Source organism: Phodopus roborovskii, unplaced genomic scaffold (assembly GCF_943737965.1).
Source record: "Phodopus roborovskii unplaced genomic scaffold, PHOROB, whole genome shotgun sequence".
Classification (NCBI taxonomy): domain Eukaryota; kingdom Metazoa; phylum Chordata; class Mammalia; order Rodentia; family Cricetidae; genus Phodopus; species Phodopus roborovskii.
In genome coordinates, this window is record NW_026126407.1 from 18085432 (window position 1) to 18104353 (window position 18922).

General features: G+C 42.8%; 1 protein-coding gene across 1 annotated transcript in view; it reads right to left on the bottom strand.

The window, feature by feature from the left end:
• The window catches only part of Fbxw10b (F-box and WD repeat domain containing 10B), a 32010-nt gene that overhangs the window by 6001 nt on the left and 7087 nt on the right, over positions 1–18922 (bottom strand). Inside the window, exons 5-10 of the mRNA XM_051180399.1 lie at positions 18376–18498; positions 16081–16190; positions 13900–14100; positions 9944–10065; positions 6733–6881; positions 5049–5191 (exon numbers count right to left, since the gene is read on the bottom strand). Coding sequence (XP_051036356.1) covers positions 5049–5191; positions 6733–6881; positions 9944–10065; positions 13900–14100; positions 16081–16190; positions 18376–18498 — 848 coding nt within the window. The remainder of the gene's footprint in view (positions 1–5048; positions 5192–6732; positions 6882–9943; positions 10066–13899; positions 14101–16080; positions 16191–18375; positions 18499–18922) is intronic.

Below are 18922 nucleotides of genomic sequence, written 5' to 3' on the forward strand. Positions count from 1 at the left end.
ATGATTAGTTTTATATAAACAGACATCTTAAATTTATAGACTCTCTTTGTTGGTCTTTAATTAAATTGACTTTCATTCCTTCCAACAATCATCATCCTTAAAGGAAATTATACTTTGGGATGAGACATGTGTCTTTTTGTGTTGACCAATAGACAAGGAGGGAGCGAGGGAAAAACCCAGATATATGCCTCCAAAGCAGTCTTTCTCCAACTACAGGGTTCAAGTTGCTTTATTCAGTTCTGACAAATACAATGCCTTTTTTATTGATGGTGTTGCAGAGCTGAATGTGATCATGTCACCTTGCTAGATCTTGCATGCAAAGCAAGCCTGTTGGTTATGATCTACCCACCTAGATCTGCTATGGCTTGTGTACAGATTGTGTGTGTCCCCAAATGGTTCATGTGTTAATATTGGTCTCTGGGATAGCAATGTTAAGAAAAACTTTTAAGAGGCAGGGCCTAGCAGAAGCTGGTTAAATCACTGGAGGCCCTGCCCCTCAGCAGGGATGATGCAGTTCGCAATTTGTACACATCTCCAGTCAGTAACCGAGGAAGGTATTGTTCAGAAGCAAAGGCACTTCATACGCGCAGTTCTTTCTGGATATCCGCTATGTTGAGATGCCACCAATGTGGCGGTCACCACAGACTTGGACAGACAGGGATACCTGGTCGTCAGCATCCAAAACTGTGAGCTAAGACTCTTTTCTCTACAATCCATCCAGATTTGGGTGGTTCATTTCAGCAACCAGAAATCACCAGCCAAGGCCTAATTCATCTGCCACTTTGTTAAACAACAACCTCACATACGATGACAGGTTCTCTTAGGAACAACTCCTGTCATACTTAACAATGAATGCTCAACACATAGCCTGTAGCATGTCTTAAATATATATTTATTCTAAAGGTGACTTATGTTTTCAGAGTATGGTTGCTACAGAAATATTAAAAGAATGAAGTCTACCCTATTTGGCCTTAACCTTGGTTGATCTTGGGGCCAGATGAAGATTCTTCAGTGCCCTGACAACTATCAAAAGAGAAACAGCAAAGACCTGGGAAAATAGATGCATGTTCAGGATATCTAAAAAACAGCAAGGAAGCCTGTGTGGCTTGTGTTCCTCCTTAGGTGGTGGTAGAAGATATAAAACTACGCTTTTATTCAAACATGTAAATATCCAACTAAGTTCTAGTACTTCAATACCTTAAGCACCTCTTAGTCTGCCCATGCAGTACTCCAGCACTGGGACAGAGATGTCCTATTCAAAAGGGTTTGCCTCAGTGTGTCTTTCTTGACTTTGCTGAACTGGACCTACACTTGCCCCAGGTTCCTGTAACATTAGGTGGTTCAACCTGTACCAGGATAGCCTGTGGTTACAGCAGAAGCTTCAGAGTCAGACGCCTACTATGAAACTGACATCACCATATACTCGCTGTCTATCACTGAGGAAGTACCTCAACCTCCAGTCTTTCTCACGCACACACCCATACACACCTCACACCCCGTGGAAGGGATCGTAACTTCTACCTCATCATTTCTGTGACAATTCAATCAGCCCAGTACCTGACACAGTGGTGGTTACTGGTCTTAGACAAGCTCAGACTATTTTCAGGTCTTATCTGCCCTGTAGGTGTCTCCTGCTTTGCTCTTTCTGTCTCAAATTTACTCAGAGAGTAACATCAGTGAAGATGGTGGAGATGCGAACTACAAAATTCCGCCCTTCTGTAACAGCAACAAAAACTGAAAAAAACTGTCAGAATCCACGTTTTCAGGGTCCTGGGAAATTACAGAAGGTTTGCAGCAGCCTAAGGAGCATTAAGACAAGAAAAATGGTCTTAGAGTTGGTAAGCATGCTGTGTGTTGTACCATGTTCACTGACCCTAGTCCATTCTTCAGTTGTGAAGCTATGAAAAAAAATAGCCATGTTCTTGGTTCAAGAACCAGACAGGTTGTATTCGTGATAAATTACTTGGACTGTCTCAATGGTGTCTTTCTTGGAAGAATGTCTCAAAATCTTTGTCTTTGTTAACTGAGAATTCTTTCAGTGCTTATCTGACACCCAAGGGGCACTTGCTGGAAACAGTCTCAGATAGATAATTGGGCTCTTATTACCTGAGGAATTAGAAATTCCTTGACACAAATGATACACTAACAAAAAAAAAAAGGAATAAGAGGTGTAGGAGCCTTAAAAATCTCCAGCATATCCCCCATCCATGGACTCTAACATGCATGGAGTCCAACTCATGCTTAGGAAAGATCTGAGAGCCTCGAGCTCTCACCACCAGTTACCCATGATGTTCTGTGCAGGCAGAAGAGAGTGCTATCACTGGTCAAATGAGAGTTTAGAAAGGAAATGAGTAAATATTTTGCAAGTGAATGAAGATGAAAATACAGCATGTCAAAACACACCTGCAATCCCAGCCCTCAGGAGGCTGAAGCATGAGACTTCAAGTTTGGGGGGCACCTGAGCTACATATCGAGAACCTGTCTTGAAATCAAAACAGCTAAAGCAATGTTGGGAAAACGTTTACACCACGAATGTGTACATTTCTCCAATCAGTAACCAAAGCTTTTATGTTAAAACTAGGAGAGGGGGGGGAAATCAAAATCAAGCAGAAGGCCACAAATAATTAAAAACTCATAGCATGAGTTAATTGCGTTGAGAATTAAAGATATAGAGCAAATCATGAAACAAAAGCTAATCCTTTGAAAAGATCAACAAACCTTTACTAAAGTCTTTTCTAAAACTGACCAAGAAAATAAGATAAGAAAGACGAGGGGCGTGGCTTGGGATGCTTGCCTCAGCTGTGAGGACCCACTCAACCCCTGGCACTGAAAAACGAAACGAGAAGGGTCAAGAAACTAATGTCAGGAAGAAACTAGGGAACATTTCTGCTGATGGATGGAAAGTTCTATGGGTAGATAATGGTAACAACTGTATAACATTGTGACTATACTATAACCTGCTACGTATTAATGTAGTGAGTTTCATATCATGAAAGCTATGTCTGAATTATAAACTGCAAATGTTAATTATGGTATGAGTTGTGGAAAAGTCATTGAGGATTATTAAAAAACAAACAGAATATAAGATCACCAACTGTCAAACTAACTCCACACTCAGATTCTTCCCTCATATTCTTCTCCACACTGTAATAAAAATTCATAATTTTAGTTTAAAATATAATTGAATTTAAGAGAGAGAGGTGCCTTTCTCTAGCTCTCCTTCGAGATAGTAACTGTCTTCCACATTCAAAAGATGAGCATCAGTCCAGTCACTAGAACTGTTCAGAAAAGCAATCTATAAGTGAATGCTTGCTCAATCAAATATTTTTGAGCACCTGTATCCAGCTAACACCATTACAGAGGGCTAGAGGCGCCTACAAACAAAAGCTTTAGCCACATCCTCTAGGTAGCTGTGGTTTCTCTATGTCCATGCCAGGTATCAAGAACCAATATGAGGCTGGAAATGGTTCAGTAAGCAAGAGCACTTGTTGCTCTTGCAGAGAACTGGACTTGGTTCCCAGCACACACACAATGGTTTACTTATAGTTACCTATAGCTCTAGTTCTAGGGGACCCGATACCCTTTTCAGACCTCCACGAGTACCGAGTTCACATGATGCACATACTTACATGCAGGTAAAACACTCACACAAAAAATAAAGTTAGTAAATATAATTTAAAATTTTTAGATAACAAAATGAATGGTATGTTGGTGATGACATCCAGCAAGAGTGGTGGTATCAGAAGCTGTCTGCTAGCAAACAGAAGGCCCATGGGTTATTGAGATGACAACCAAACTGACAGGTTCATTGAAACTATTATTTTCCATTCATCAAGTCTTACTGGATACAGTTTAGAAAGGTGACCAGACTGGCTTCAGACTCACAGAGATCTGCCTGCCTCTGCTTCCCAAGTGCTGGAATTAAAGGCGTGGGCCACCACGGCCCAGCTAGAAGGTTTTAAAAACATACAGTTAATAAATTTCAGGAGACATCATAAAGTTGCCTTTCTCCTTGAAGTCCAGGTACTACAATAAATGGCTTGCTCAGAGGTCCCTATGAATTAGATCAATTCACCAGGTATGGGTGTTTTCCCAGCACCCCCCACCTGCTAATAAGATAATACCCATGTATACACATATCCTTTAACCATATGCCTCTCACAAGGCTGGTGTATAAGGAGTATCAGGAAATCTAGAGCCTGACTTATTAAACAGCTGTCCTCAGATAGATTCCCCTAGGAAATCCACTTACTCTTTTAATCAAGTAATATAGCATTATGTTTCTTAGCACTTAATGCCCCAAGAGTAAAAAGCATTATCCATGTAGTCTATAAAACCATAGACACAGCAGAATCATTAATTAGCCACAATAGCCTTTCCAAGTGAGCCCATCTGTGACCTCAGGAAACTTCTTAATAGGCGCCAAGCAGCCATGAGCACTGGGTTTGAACTGAAATGGAAAATGAACCCATTTGCAATCCTGGGGAGGAAAAAACCCTAGTCCATAGACTTTGAAGTATAAACTCTTAAAATGTCTTTCATTATTTTTGAAAATTTGGCATGTGGATCATTTTAAGGTTTTGCAAGCACAATTCCTGGCAGAAAGCAAATTCAAGAACCCTGAGCTTAGAGTTGGCATTATTTGGGACAATCTGTCAGTGCACCAAATAGCTAGCAGATGTGAGTTTGTCATGTGTCACATATTTTCTGTAATCTCAGCAGTCAGTAGACCAAAGCAAGATCACAAGTTCAAAGCCAGCCTGGGCTACATAGGGAGACCTACTCCCACTCTACCCCATTTTCCCCAGCAACTTCTCAAATTTTGTATCTAGTGCTATTATTTCTAGGGAGAAACAAGCTAGGGAAGGAAAGAATGTCCAGAAGAGAGGGTAATGGTAGAAATGGGAAGAAAGCAGAAAGGAGTGAGGAAAAGAAGGGCCAGGAGAACAGCAGTGCACAGAGGGACCCATCACTGAAGACCGCATTCTCTGCAGGGCTAGGGAAAGAAGGGAATGCCATATTTCACCACCCCACTTCCCAGCACCTACTTAGGATGCTTGAAGGCCATCAGGCACCGCTCGTACTTTCCCACCATGCTCCAGGCCATGACCAGGCCATCAGCACCTCCAGAGACAAGATGCCATTGGTTAAAGAACAGGCACCTCACAGCTCCCTCGTGCCCGGTGAGAGTCTGCAAGAAAAGACACCACTGCTTTCAAACCCTCTCGGTTCAGGCTGTTAATCCTCCGCTGGCCAGAGCTGGAGGCTTCTTCAGCTAAATCAACAAGCTATATTCTACTCCTCTGTGACTCCCTCTCACTTAGCATGTCCCTCATCTAACTTAACTTCTCCTGTAAGAAGGCTAGAGATGCCCATGCCTCCCTCATGGCAGAAGGCTCTTCTCCACTTAGAGAGAATGTGACTAAAGTAAGTTCTTCTTCTGGTGGGTCAGTGTAGATGACCTGTGTAGTGTCATCTTTTTCTGCCAATAGACTTGAGATAATGGGCCATACCTTAGGGTGTGGCTTCATTGTGCAGATATGACCCCTTATAAGGAAGAGGAGGGACTCCTAGAGTGCTCTCTTGGGTTGTGGTGGGAAGCATCCTGCAGGACAGATGTTACATCTCCAGGAGCAGAAGACCGCGGCAGTTAATTACCATCATTGTGTGAGTGCTCCCCAAATAAATATCTGTTACTTCTTTATTTGGTTGCTTGTGGGCTTCCTTTATCCTGTCTTCATCCATGGAGCACAGAGCGGTCCAAAGTCCCTCTTCTACTGTCATCCTCAGCTCTTTGCCATGGCTCAGAGGGTATATATGGAAAGATCCTACGTTTCCCTCTGGTCTTGTGGTCTTGGTGCAAGCAAGCTCTTGCTAATACCCACTAAAGCCAGGAGTCCAAATCCAGCAAGAATGCTTGTGGATGCATGCTGTGGTTTGGATGTACCCCCACAGAATTCAGGTGTTAGAAGTTGAACCTTCAAATTCACAAGTCAATGTTGGGCCTCTGAGAGGGTTAGCCCTGTAATGCTCTGCTCTCAGGAACATACTGATCTGGTCAAGGACTTGTGGCTTGTCCCGGGAGAGACTGTTAACAGAGCAGTGATGTCTGCCATGCTTTGTCTGTGTCACCATCTGACACTCTCCACCATGGCATGGCCTGACACAAAGGCCTTTACTAGATACCAGCACTGTCCTTGGACTTCTCAACCTCCAGATCTATGAGCTAAATGAACCTCTATGTTAGAGTAACAAAACATGGACTAAGACAACTTCTAATGGCTTTTAAGATGTCAGGTGTTCTCTTATCAGTAAGGACAAACATTTCTTGCTTTACTGAAATAATTGGTGATGGGGCTTCCTTAGAAAAAGAGAAAATAATTTAATGGAAAAAAAAATGTGTTCCTCCCCTGACCACCACTCAGGCCAGGGAAGCTACTCCAGAAGAGGAAAGGTACTTTACCTCTGCCTTAGTTACAAGGCCCTGGGGCTCATATAGTAAGCAGCCTTCAACCACCCACTATGTGATAACGTGGGACATGGTGTGGGGGTGGAACCTATGATACTGACCTATCCTGATTGTTTCTGGAGACCGTTCCTTGAGTGATTCTGAGTTTCCCTGGTTGCTGGCTGTCACTCTATTGCTTGAGTATGGTGTAGGGAGCTGCACAGAGTGACAGACTTTCATGTCCTTTTAATCATTCACCAATGTTCCTACTCCTGACTACTCACCTTTAGCAGCTGAGCTGTGGCAATATGCCACACCTTGACCATGCCTCGCTCACAGCTGCTCACGATGTAGTTCTCACTGATCTTGACAGCCAAGATGGCATCTTTGTGTTTAAATGTCTTCAGGCACTTCCCTGTCTCTATGTCCCATTCTGAAGGGGAGAGGGTGACAGGAGAGGCAAGGGGGAATCGGAGAGGGTTACAGTGAAGTTCTGCTTCTTATTGCAAAGCTGAGCTTGCTTGCTGAGTCTTCCCCAGAAACCATCACCTGGCTAGTATCCCTCCACACTCACCCAGCAATGACCCAGAGCCCCCTGACAACAGACCCTTGGAAAAGCCAGCAACGAAGAGGGCCTTTGCCTTGGAACTCTGCCTTGGAACTGCCATGCTGGACGACTGATGGACAATAAGCCTAAATCATGCTTGCTATTGAACATAGTTCATGAAAATCAAGGCATATCTAGTGTCATGACCTTTCCCCAAGTGCTCTCTTCCTGGCCCATACCTTCCATCAACAGAAGGCAAGTTGTCATACTTTCTAGGTATTTCTGACTCTGACCTTGGGATTTTGTGGCATCATTTTCACTCTGCAGACTGTGTTAGAGCAACTGCACTATCAAGAGTTCCCAAGGTTAGGTGGGGATGGGAGGGATGGATATGTGAGCAAATAGAGCTATGAGATGCTTCAGTGGGGACCACAAATTCCAGGATAAATGCTGAAAAGTCCTACTTCCCCAGCTCCCAGAGGTTCTTTTGTCCTGAATTGGGAGAACAAGTAACCTAAGAGGAAAATGGCCATATCTGAGACTTGCAAAACATTAACAGTGAGCAAGGAACTGAAGTGTCTGCCTTGTGCTCTCACACACAGAGCAAACACTGTCTCTACGCCATACTGCAGAGGAGGAGGTGGTTTAAGGCATACAGGAGGATATATAGAAGTCGAATACAAGTGGCATGCTATTTCACATGCATTTCCCGGCATTGGTCTCCTATGAATACATGGGGACAACTATCAGATTCCACCTATCTAGACCCCCTCGCCCAGGGCATCTGTTTCCAGGAAATGCTCACTGGAGTGTCCTCATGAATTTACCTTCATTGAATTTACTCTCTTAGGCTGCTACATACTGACACAAGGTTTCTGGCTGAAATACAAATGTATAGTCTTTGACAGACGTGAGATATGATATCACGTGGCTAAAATCAAGAAGGCTAAAATCAAGGAGTCAACATGAATAAGTCCCCCTACAGTGGGACCACAGAAAATCCATTTCATTCTCCTTCTCTGTGGGCTTCTGGAAACTACCCTACCCCTTGGTTCATTATTCATCCATTCTTCCACCTTCAAAGTCAGCAACATTCCATCTCCCCAACGCTCTTTCACAGTCATACCACCATTGGGTCACAGTCAAGAACACTTCTTTTTTATGGGGCCACATGAATACGCCGGCCCACTATCGATAATCCAGAATAATCTCCACATTCTAAGGTCATTAACTTAACCATATCTGAAAAAAAAATCCTTTTTTGCTTCCCAAGATGTTTTAGTCTGTATGCCGTTGCTTTAACAAAATACCTGACATATGTATTTACAAAGAGAAAGCTTATTCAGCTCAAAGGCTTGAAGGTTTCAGGGCATGGTACTCAGCTCTGTAGAGGGATCTCTTGGTTGTATCACTACTGGTAGAAGTGTGTGTGTGTGTGTGTGTGTGTGTGTGTGTGTGTGTGTGTGTAGGAACATTGTTGAACTGGATATAAGGGAGCAACTGGAGTCCCATAATCCTTTCTGTGAACAGTGTCCCAAGTTGGTTCAAAAGCTTCCCTATGTCACTTCCACCTTCCACAGTGGTGACCAAGCTTCCAACACATGAGCCTTTAGGGGAAACACAACCTAGCACAAGATAAGGTAGGCACCAGTTCCAAGGGTTAGGGTGAAAACACTTTGGCTTGGGCATTGCTGTCTCTGCCTGCCATACTTGACATGCCCAAAACTGAACCCATGACTTCCTCTCTATTTTCTCCCTACTTTGTTCTCCCTCTAAAGTCTATGTTATTTCCATGAATTATATTTTTATATGCCAGTCAGCCTGGGTTTTTTTAATGGTCTTTTATAGCCTTCATTTTATATCCAGTTGATGAGAGAGTCCTGGCAATTTCCCCTCTGGAAATCTCTCACCTGGGCCATTGAATATGAAGCTACATCCATCTGAGTTTCCTCATGCTTGTTTGTTCTCAAGTATTGTGAAGACACTGTGTCAGTGTTCTAGGCCCCAAAGTGTCTTAGTTTGTTCCCCATCTCCACATGGTCACCCTCTTCCAAGTTCTTCAAACTCTCATCTGAGTTATTGTTAGATTGCGTCAGGTTCACAGGTGAAAACACACCTGTGGCTGTAAGGTTCAATTTTGCGTTGTGATACAGAAAGCTCTCTATAACTCACCCCCAAACAATCTTAGAAGAATATCCAATACCACACACAGCAGTCCAGCCACAATGAAGCATAGGAAGTGCTCACTACAGTTTCTTCATCCTCCTACATATCTGTCTGTCCTTGTTCACTCTGCTTGGATTACCTTCCACTACCTGCCTATGAAACTACTCATCTTTAAGATCACTCTCAAGTGGCATCCTGCTGATGGGGCTTTTCCTAATTTACTCTTTTTTTCTATTGTCCCTTTGATCACTGCATGCAGCTAGAAGCATTTTACTGGGAGCCGTACAGTCTTTGATTCAAATCCCTACTTTCTATCTTTGTTGCTCCGACTGTGGCTACTTTTCTGCCTCAGTGGTTGTGATGGTGGTGTTAACTATCAACTTGACAAAATCTAGAATCACCTGGGTGATGGGCCTCAGAACATGTCTTTTGGGAATTATCTTAACTACATTAATTAAGGTGACATGACTCACCATTCCCTAAGCAAGGGATTCTGAAGTATTGTTGGGTGGATAGATTGACAGATGTATGAATAGATGCACAAATAAGAGAATAAAGGCTAATTATAGAAATAAGTAAAGCACAAGCTGAATGAGGTTGAATGTGCCTGAAATTCCAGAATCCAGGGGGCTGAGATAGGAGAATCATGAGTTCAAAGCATCCCAGGCTGTATAGGAGACCCTGTCTAAGGTGGAGAAGAGGGAAAGAAAGAGGGGAGGGAATGAGAGAGGAGGGGGGAACAGGGAGGGAAGAAAACAAGAAAATTAAGGCAGATTTCTCACCTTTTACCTGTCCATCTCTTGCTCCAGATACAAGCTTGTTCTTATATAAATCCAGGCAAGTGATTGTTCCCTGGTGGCCATAGAAGATTCGTATGCAAGCCCCAGTTGTCACATCCCAGTATCTGCAGAAATGGGGAGTGGGGTAGAGATTTACTGAAGGCCCAGAGGATCCAACTATATTGGGATACTTTAGATAGCTAGGTAGTCAGAAGGCAACAGAGCCTAGTCAGTGATAGCGCTGGTAAGACTGTCCTCACTGGAAAACCAAATCAGCAAGCACAGTGTGCACTTTAGAACTAGTAATAGAGGTGAACAAGTCTGCTGGTCACAGATCAGCCTAACAAAACTCAAAACCATTCCTTCCTCCAATGTGAAAACACAAGGCTGTGATGCCATTCAGAATTAAATATTATTATGAGGCTTAGTAAGAGTGCACAAGACTGGTATAAGGAGAGTGTTAAACAAAACAAAGAAGGGAGCTGGGGAGATAACTTAGTAAGAAAGACAAGGGCCTGAGTCTGACCTCCAGAACCCACACAATGCAAAGCATGGTGTGGTGATCTGTGTTTGTAATGTGAGTGCTGGGGAGGTGGCAGATCCCTGGGAGTTATTGACTAGTCAGCCCAGCATGCTAGGTGAGTTCTAGGACAGTAATAAACTCTATCTCAAAAAAGGGAAAAGTGGCTACACACTGAAAAAGATTAGGAGGTGTTTACAGCAACACTCAGTGTCTTGCATTTGGGAAGTAATGGGTTCAGTCCCCAACACTGGGGCTAGGGGCAGATAGTACCCTGAGGAATAGGAGGGAAGGTAGAGGCAGAGATAAGCTAGAGCAAACTAACAGATGGATAAAAACAGAAATGAAACCCTGTTCAGACTTGTAATGATCATACGGTATGAGCTGGCCCATTACAGGCAGCTCATTTCCCTTAATGTCCAAAAGCAAACCTGGAAATAAACCAAACCAAACAAAAGTCAGAGAAGAGCCACAAGGTGCATGAGATAAAGGACTTGCCCTACCAGATATAGAGATTCAAAAACCAAAGTAATTAAAACATTGTTGAGCAAAGGCAAGCAAAGGAATCTGAAGTAGAACTGAGAGCCCAGAAATGGCAAAATAGAGATTCATCTCTCAGAATACAGCTAGCCATATAGATCAGGGTGGGGAGGACATTCTTTTTCATAAACGGTGCTGAGACGGTTGGGGACACAACTGGAGAGCCTCTTAATAGGAGGTCATAACAAAAATGAGTTGTGAGTAGACTGGAGAGCTGAAAGTGAAAGGCAAAAATAAAATAACATAGATAACATAGGGCCTTAGCAAAGACACCACAAATCCAGACATTCAGGAGGCATATGAATATGTATGGTTTAAACATGAGTTTGCATCCACATTATATTTCACACCCATGAAAAAAATCTAACTTCCTTTGAAGGAATTTATTTTTAAAAAATATATGTAAATTACTTTCAGAATATTTTAAAAGACAAGATTTTCAATGCCAACATCTGATAACTTGCAAATTTATTTCAAAATTTTAAATAGTAAATAATATCTTGGCCTTTATCTTGTAAAAAATATCTACTTTTATATATAGGACTAATAATAGTGTAAGATAACCTATTAATTTTAGCCATTCTGGCAGGGGTAAGATGGTATCTCAAAGTTGTTTTGATTTGCATTTCCCTGATAGCTAAGGATGTGGAGCATTTTCTTAAGTGTCTTTCAGCCTTTTTGATTTCCTCTATTGAGAATTCTTTCTTAAGTTCTGTACCTCATTTTTTAATAGGGTTATTTGGTGTTTTGTTGACTAATTTCTTGAGTTCTTTGTATATTTTGGAGATCAGCCCTTTGTCGGATATAGGATTGGTGAAAATCTTTTCCCAGTCTGTGGGCTGACGTTTGGTCTTGTCCACTGTGTCCTTTGCCTTACAGAAGCTTCTAAGTTTGAAGAGGTCCCATTTATTAATTGTTTCTCTCAGTGTCTGTGCCCCTGGAGTTATGTTCAGGAAGCCGTCTCCTATACCAATTTGTTCAAGGGTACCAATGATGATTTATGTTGGAGAGGATGTGGAGAAAGGGGAACACTCCTCCACTGCTGGTGGGAGTGCAAACTCATACAGCCATTTTGGAGATCAGTATGGCGGTTCCTCAGGAAAATGGGAATTAGTTTACCACAGGACCCGGCAATCCCCCTCTTAGGCATATACACAAAGGATTCACATCCATGCAACTAAGACATCTGCTCAACTATGTTCATAGCAGCATTATTTGTAATAGCAAGAACCTGGAAGCAACCTAGATGCCCCTCAATTGAAGAATGGTTAATGAAGATGTGGCACATCTACACAATGGAATACTGCTCTGCAGGAAAAAATAATGGTATCTTGAAATTCGCAGGCAAGTGGATGGCACTTGAAGAAACCATCCTGAATGAGGTAACCCAGTCACATAAAGAGGAACACAGTATGTACTTACTCATATATGGATTTTAGACCTAGATCAAAGGATCACCAGCCTATAATTCACACCACCAGAGGAACTAGGATACAAGGTGTATTCTAAGAGATTCATATAAAGTCCCTCACAGAACTGGGAAGGGACAAGTCCCCCAGAGCTCAGGGGCAGTGGGGGGGGCAGCAAATAGAGAGAGAAGTGGGAGAAAACGAGGGGGAGGAAAGAAAAACATGTGCAACCAGGAAGATTGAGCCTGGTTAGGAATAGAAAACAGGAAAGAGAGAGAGACAGAGACAGAGAGAGAGAACATAAAAGAGGGCGCCAATATTGGTTTGAAGATAAAATTGAACACAAAGAAAGGTCTAGAGAACTACAAGATTGCTCCCAACTGACAATTTGAGCTTCCGTGGAAAGGCTATCATAAATGCCCTTCCCGTCCATGGAGCCCTCAACTAATGCCTGTTGGAAACAGGATCAAACACCCATACATAAACACTGAGTCGAACTAGAACCCAGATGCAGATGGAGAGGACAAGACCATGCGGCAGAAACACATACAGACATCTTACCTGAACAAGGAGGAGCTAACGTCCACTAGACTGATAGCTGGGAAGCCAGCATGGGACTGACTCAGGCCCCCCTGAATATGGGTCTCAGCCAGAAGGACTGAGCAGCCTAAGGGACCTCAGACACTGGAGCCAGGATGTATCCCTGGTGCACAAAAGGACTTTGTGAACACATCCCCCATGGAGGGATAACTGCCTTAATCTAGAGACAGGAGAGAAGCCCTAGTCCCTACTTCACATGACCTGTCATGTGACAGGGGTCTACATGACCCCAACTGGATGGCATTCCCCTACATATGGAATTGGGGTGGGGGGATGGGAGGGGAGGGTGGTTAGAGTGCATGTGAGAGGGCTGAGAGGGTAAAAGGGAGGGAAGGAGAGAGGGAGGGAAGGAAAGAGGAAGGGAGGGAGGGAGGGAGAGGGAACTGGGATCAACATGTAAAATAATAAATTAAATTTAAAAAAAATGCTTTGACTCCAAAATTTAAGTTGAAGGACAAGTTACTGGGGAAAAGGATTTCTATTTTTGTTTCCACAGAAAATGAGAAGATGTGGATTCCTTCCAGACTAATGTGGTTTGATCAAGCCAGACCTCCTGAAACAGTACGAGGTGATCCTACATTCAAAACAGCTGGACAAAGCAGCCTTACAGACTACAGCCAGGATTTCTGAATCTTCTTTGAATCCCCCATGACAGCGCCCCTTACCAGCAGGAAGTAGTTTGGAAAGAACAACGCCCAAATTCCCAAATATTGTCTATAAATGTTTGTTTTCATTTAAATGGACTTTGTTATATAAAATAAATTTTAAAAAAAGATAACCTATTAATAAATACAAAAGGGGGGGAGTGTGCCATGCATGCTTCTCACAAAAGCCTAGTTTTTGCTGGCCCTAGGCAGGAAAATGATCTTGACTGTGGACCTCTCTCTCACCTGATACTCAGGTCGTAGCTCCCACTGAAGAGAATGTTCTCCTCCTCAGACAGGAAGAGAGCCCTGACGCTGCCAGCATGTCCTCGGAACTCAATGGGCATCTCCCTAGCCTGCATGACGTTCAGAAGGTGGATCTTCCGATTGGATGATACAGCCATCAGGTCTCCCCCATTATAGTGGATGATCCTATTCTGGTCCCTCCTGGGTTTCAAGATGTGCAGGGGATGGATGGTAAGAGAGAGGAGTTAGTGTCCTTCCTGGGCTTCCACAACAACTGATGACCCCTGCCTCACACCACAGAAATTTATGCCAGGGAGCATTAAACCCTGAAGACATGAGTTAAATGTATGTATGTATGTATGTATGTATGTATGTATGTATGTTCTGCTTATGTATGTGAAATCCCCTAAAGATAGACTAGACTGAGTGACAGTTCCCAAACTTGGTTTGGTTGACCATGGAAGTCATAGAAAACTTCAGAGGAATATAGTTGGGAAGACCCATGTACACTGACTTTCCTATCCCTGTCTTTTCCCCTTAGCCAGCATCCAAGGAGCAGTTCTTAGGACTGGAATTCTACACCAGTAAGTACCACTGACAGTAAACAAGAGTGTAACACGGCCCTTGCTCACTGTGAGCTTTATAGTCAGTCCACCACTGCCAGGTGAGATGAATTGATTTCCCAATCGGAAAAGTATTATAGAACTGGGTATTATGAACAAGATGACCAAATAATTTGTCCAAGTGGAGTCATCCTTCATTGTGAAAGAAGACATTGTTATTAAGTACACTGTGGCTGCAGAGTAAGGAGGCAATGTTATAACAAACAAGACAAAATCACTTTGAACAGGAAAAATTCTTGGTATTTATCTCCTGGCTGCTTCTGTCGTATCTATAGTACAACCACTACCACCCCCCATCCCACCCCCACACATCTACAGAGCAGCTGTCACCAAACAATTTGTAAAATTATCCCACACAGGCTGAAAATAAAATACAGGTGGCCTCCACAGAACCTTGTGAATAAAAAAGAAAGGACCCAGGCCAAAAATATGGCAAAACATAAACTACTAAAACCCTTTCTTGGGGCTGGGGTTATGACTCAGTGGCAGGTGTATACTGTCTTAGCATGTGTGAGGCCCCATGTTCCGTTCCCAGCCTCACATAGATAGATAGATAGATAGATAGATAGATAGATAGATAGATAGATAGATAGATAGATAAAGCCTTCTTGTGGCATATCCAAATGATGTCACATGGTACAATTATTATAAGTACATTTTCATATTTAGAATAGATACCAGAGTGTTTTGTTGTAACATGTTACAGAAATGTATAAATAATATAATCCCATTTCCTTCAAGTATGTGCCATGTGTTCAAAGACACTCTTCTGGAGGTTAGAGGTCAATATTGTGTTTACTAGATTTATGTCAGGTTGAAATTAGCTGGAGTCACATGAGAGGAGGGAATTTCAACCGAAATTGCCTCCATAAGACAGGGCTATAGGAAAGCCGGTAGGGCATTTTCTTAATTAGTGATTGATATGAAAAAGCCCAAACCATTGTGGGTAGGGACACCCTTGGGCTGGTGGTCCTGGGTTCTATAGGAAAGCAGGCTGAGCAAGCCATGTAAGCAGCACCCCTCCATGGCCTCTGCATTAGCTCCTGTCTTCAGGTACCTGCCCAGTTTGAGTTCCTACCTTGGCTTCCCTCAATTGACTGTGATTCAGGATAAGTAAGCTAAATAAACCCTTTCTTTCCCAAGTTGCTTTTGGTCATGTTGTTTCTTCACACCAATAGTAACCCTACCTAAGACAAATATTAGTATGTGGCTGTCTCTTAGTGACACAATTACAAGAGACTTGTATTTCTCTGTATACTGGCTGGATTTATAGGACTTCTCTCCATGTGTTAGTTCTTAAGTTGGAGAAAGACGATTGTGAAATTGTCAAAGAACCAAAGATTTCTGTGTGTAAGCTGTACAAAAACTTTTTGATCAGAATACCTAAAATTAATGAAGGTGTTCCATACTACAGAGAAGGGTGCAAAGTAAACATATGTTATTCAATCAGGATCTGACACTAGTTCAAACCAGGAGCCTAAGTGGAGGAGCTCTGCCTTCCCTCATCAATGAAGGTCCAATGAAGCCTAAAGATCTAACTTCTCACACCAGTGCTTACATGTCAGAGAGAATGCGGATGTTGTAGGTGCCACAGAAAACATTCCTCTCCTCCATCTGGACCATCTGAGTTTCCTGGTTCTGGTATGCAGTCCACAAGTTGTAATCATTCTAAAGAAGAGACAGTTGGTGTCAAAGGTGGCATGGACTTTACCCCGAGTCCTGGATGCACTGCCCCCATCCCCAATCTCCCACAGACTCTTCCCTTCAAGGATGTAGCTGCTGTTGAGGGTTGATGGGAAGATAAACAGACACTGAAGTTACCTGTGCGAGGAAACACTAAAATGAGAATACTAATTCATGTTTCACCTCTGAATTTTCTACAGTTCAGTTCTATGCACTTTCGTGGCTGAATTCCAAGTGTTGCCTGGAGCATGACTTTACTGAAAATGAGCTCACGTGGACATGCTCACACAGGCTAGATCACATAGACATGCTCACATGGACATACTCACACAGACATACTCACATGAGTATGGTCATACATCAAATTACAGCTGCCTTTGACCAACCATGTCACAAAATTGGTACTCCCATCACCTTACAGGTGACGTATCTGAGACTCAGAAATAGAAAATGGGTTTCATCAAATCTCAGTAGGGGTGATTGCCTTTGCTTCTCATTTTTCCTTCTTCCCTTCTTTCCCCTTTCCTCCTTCCTTTCCTCCAGCCATTCCCCGCACAATTTCTGAATGGCTCCAGTCTACCAGGCATGAAATATTCTGGTATAGAAGACTGAACCGAACTTTCATTTCCATCCCTCTCCCCAGTCCTAAAAAAAAAAAAAAAAAAAAAAAAAAAACCTGGAAAAACAGTCACACCCGACTTGTAGGAAATAAAGTGTACGACTGTCATGAGAGCAAAGACAACAACATCATGTTTGCACCAGACAAGCCCGGGAACATCCCTTTTGAAGCCTCTTTCAAACTCAGCATTCTCCCATGTCCTGGACTCTTCCTCAAATGCCTTCAACCCTCTCTCACTGGCCTTGAGCTTTAACCACATAGAGATGCTCACCTAACAGTCTTGCTCCTGAAGGATCTGTACACTTGCCTTATCTCCAGGACCCATGAAGCTTATTAGACATAAAAGAGAAATAGCCTTAGAAAAGACGTGTGGGGGGGGGAGGTTAACATATGTCTTTGTCACTCAACTGGCTAGAAGTCCTTGAGTTTCTGACCCTGTTTATTTACAAAATGGACAGATGGACCAACTTGGAGTTGAAATCTTGCAGGTAAATAAGATTCTTAATTTACGTAGTTTGTGAAAACTCCCATTAACTGGCTGCTATCATGTTTTAAAAAGGCAAGAGGTTCCATTTGTTTGTTTTGAGCCAGCTCAAGCTGGCTTTAAACTCACTATGACTACGTAGCCTAGGAAATCCTCCTGCCTTAGCTGAGATTTCAGATGTGTACCACCACACCTGGCAATGCAAGAGATTCACATAACTGATTTTTCCCTTATCCTGAAAATTCAAAGTGTCTGTCTGAAAGGTCAGATTCCCCAGTCCTCAATGGCAGAATTAACTGGAGTTGCATAGCAACCAGGCCCTTGGGAGGGCTGCAGGCTCTCATTTCATCACAGTCTCACTATCCCTCACAGGCCATGCCACCACTCCCTCTGCATTCTCTCCCTAGCCCTGCACACACAAGAGATAAACCATCTCTAAATTATACTCCACAGGGACTCTATAGGCACCCACATCAAACCACTTCTTATTAAAATATCCTTTTAGTACCAACTGAATAGATTTCAGAATAAATGGAGCTTTAACAGAGCGGCAGAACTCAGAACCTAAATGCATAATGCTCCAAGTGTCTTCCCTTTGGTCTATATTATTGCCTCAACCCATGAGGAGAGCTATAGGTAACTGATTCTCCCCTCCATCTCCATCAAGCATCAGAATGAACCTGGTAGTGAAGTGAGGAATCTGGCATTCTAAACAAGCCTTAGCTCTCTTTTTACGTCCTTATCATTCCCAAGTAGTCTTGAGATGTGTGGTCTCCTAAGACAAAAGGGAATCTGGGGTGTGGCTGACACTGTTCCCAGCCTCTAAAATCTCCACTTAGATGACTTAATGCTATTGGCATAGACCACTTAGAAGACAATCCAATGAATTCCACTCAGCCAGCATATGATGACATCAAGGCTTACTACATAGAAGGAATGACTTGTGTGTGGGTAGCAACACAGGACCTCCCATGAGCCTGTGTCCTTGTTTGTGGATGTCAAGCTTCAGTGGCCAAGAGGAACACTGACACTTTCAGCTACTTACCCCAGGAATCAGTGAAACCCACCTTTGTTCTCAGTTTCCACTTCTGATTTTTTGACCGCATACGCTTCCCTTCATCTATGATTTTAGGGACTGGGATAGAGACTTTGCTGGCATAGTTAGGATCTATTCCCCTTGTGTAGGAACCCTGTGTGGTTAAAAAAAAAATAAGAAATAATATACTTGCATATCTGTACTCTCGGGTTTATTATCATACTATCCACAATAACTAAAGTATAGAACTAAGTAAATATCCATTAAAGAAGAATAAAGAAAAAAGGTGTGTGTGTGTGCGTGTGTGTGTGTGTGTGTGTGTGTGTGCGCGCGCACCCACAATGGAATACAACAAAGCATTTGGAACAATGTGCATGGAGGTAGAGGACATTATGTTAGGTGAAATAATCCAGGCACATAGAGACAAATACATGATCTCACTTGTGTGGAATCTAAGTTGATCTCATGGAAAGTGTAAAGAATAGTGAGATGGTTCCAGGGCAGTAGGGGGCAAAGGTTGTGGTCAAAGGACACATAAGTAGAATTAGACAGGAGGAGCTTTGACATATATATTGTAT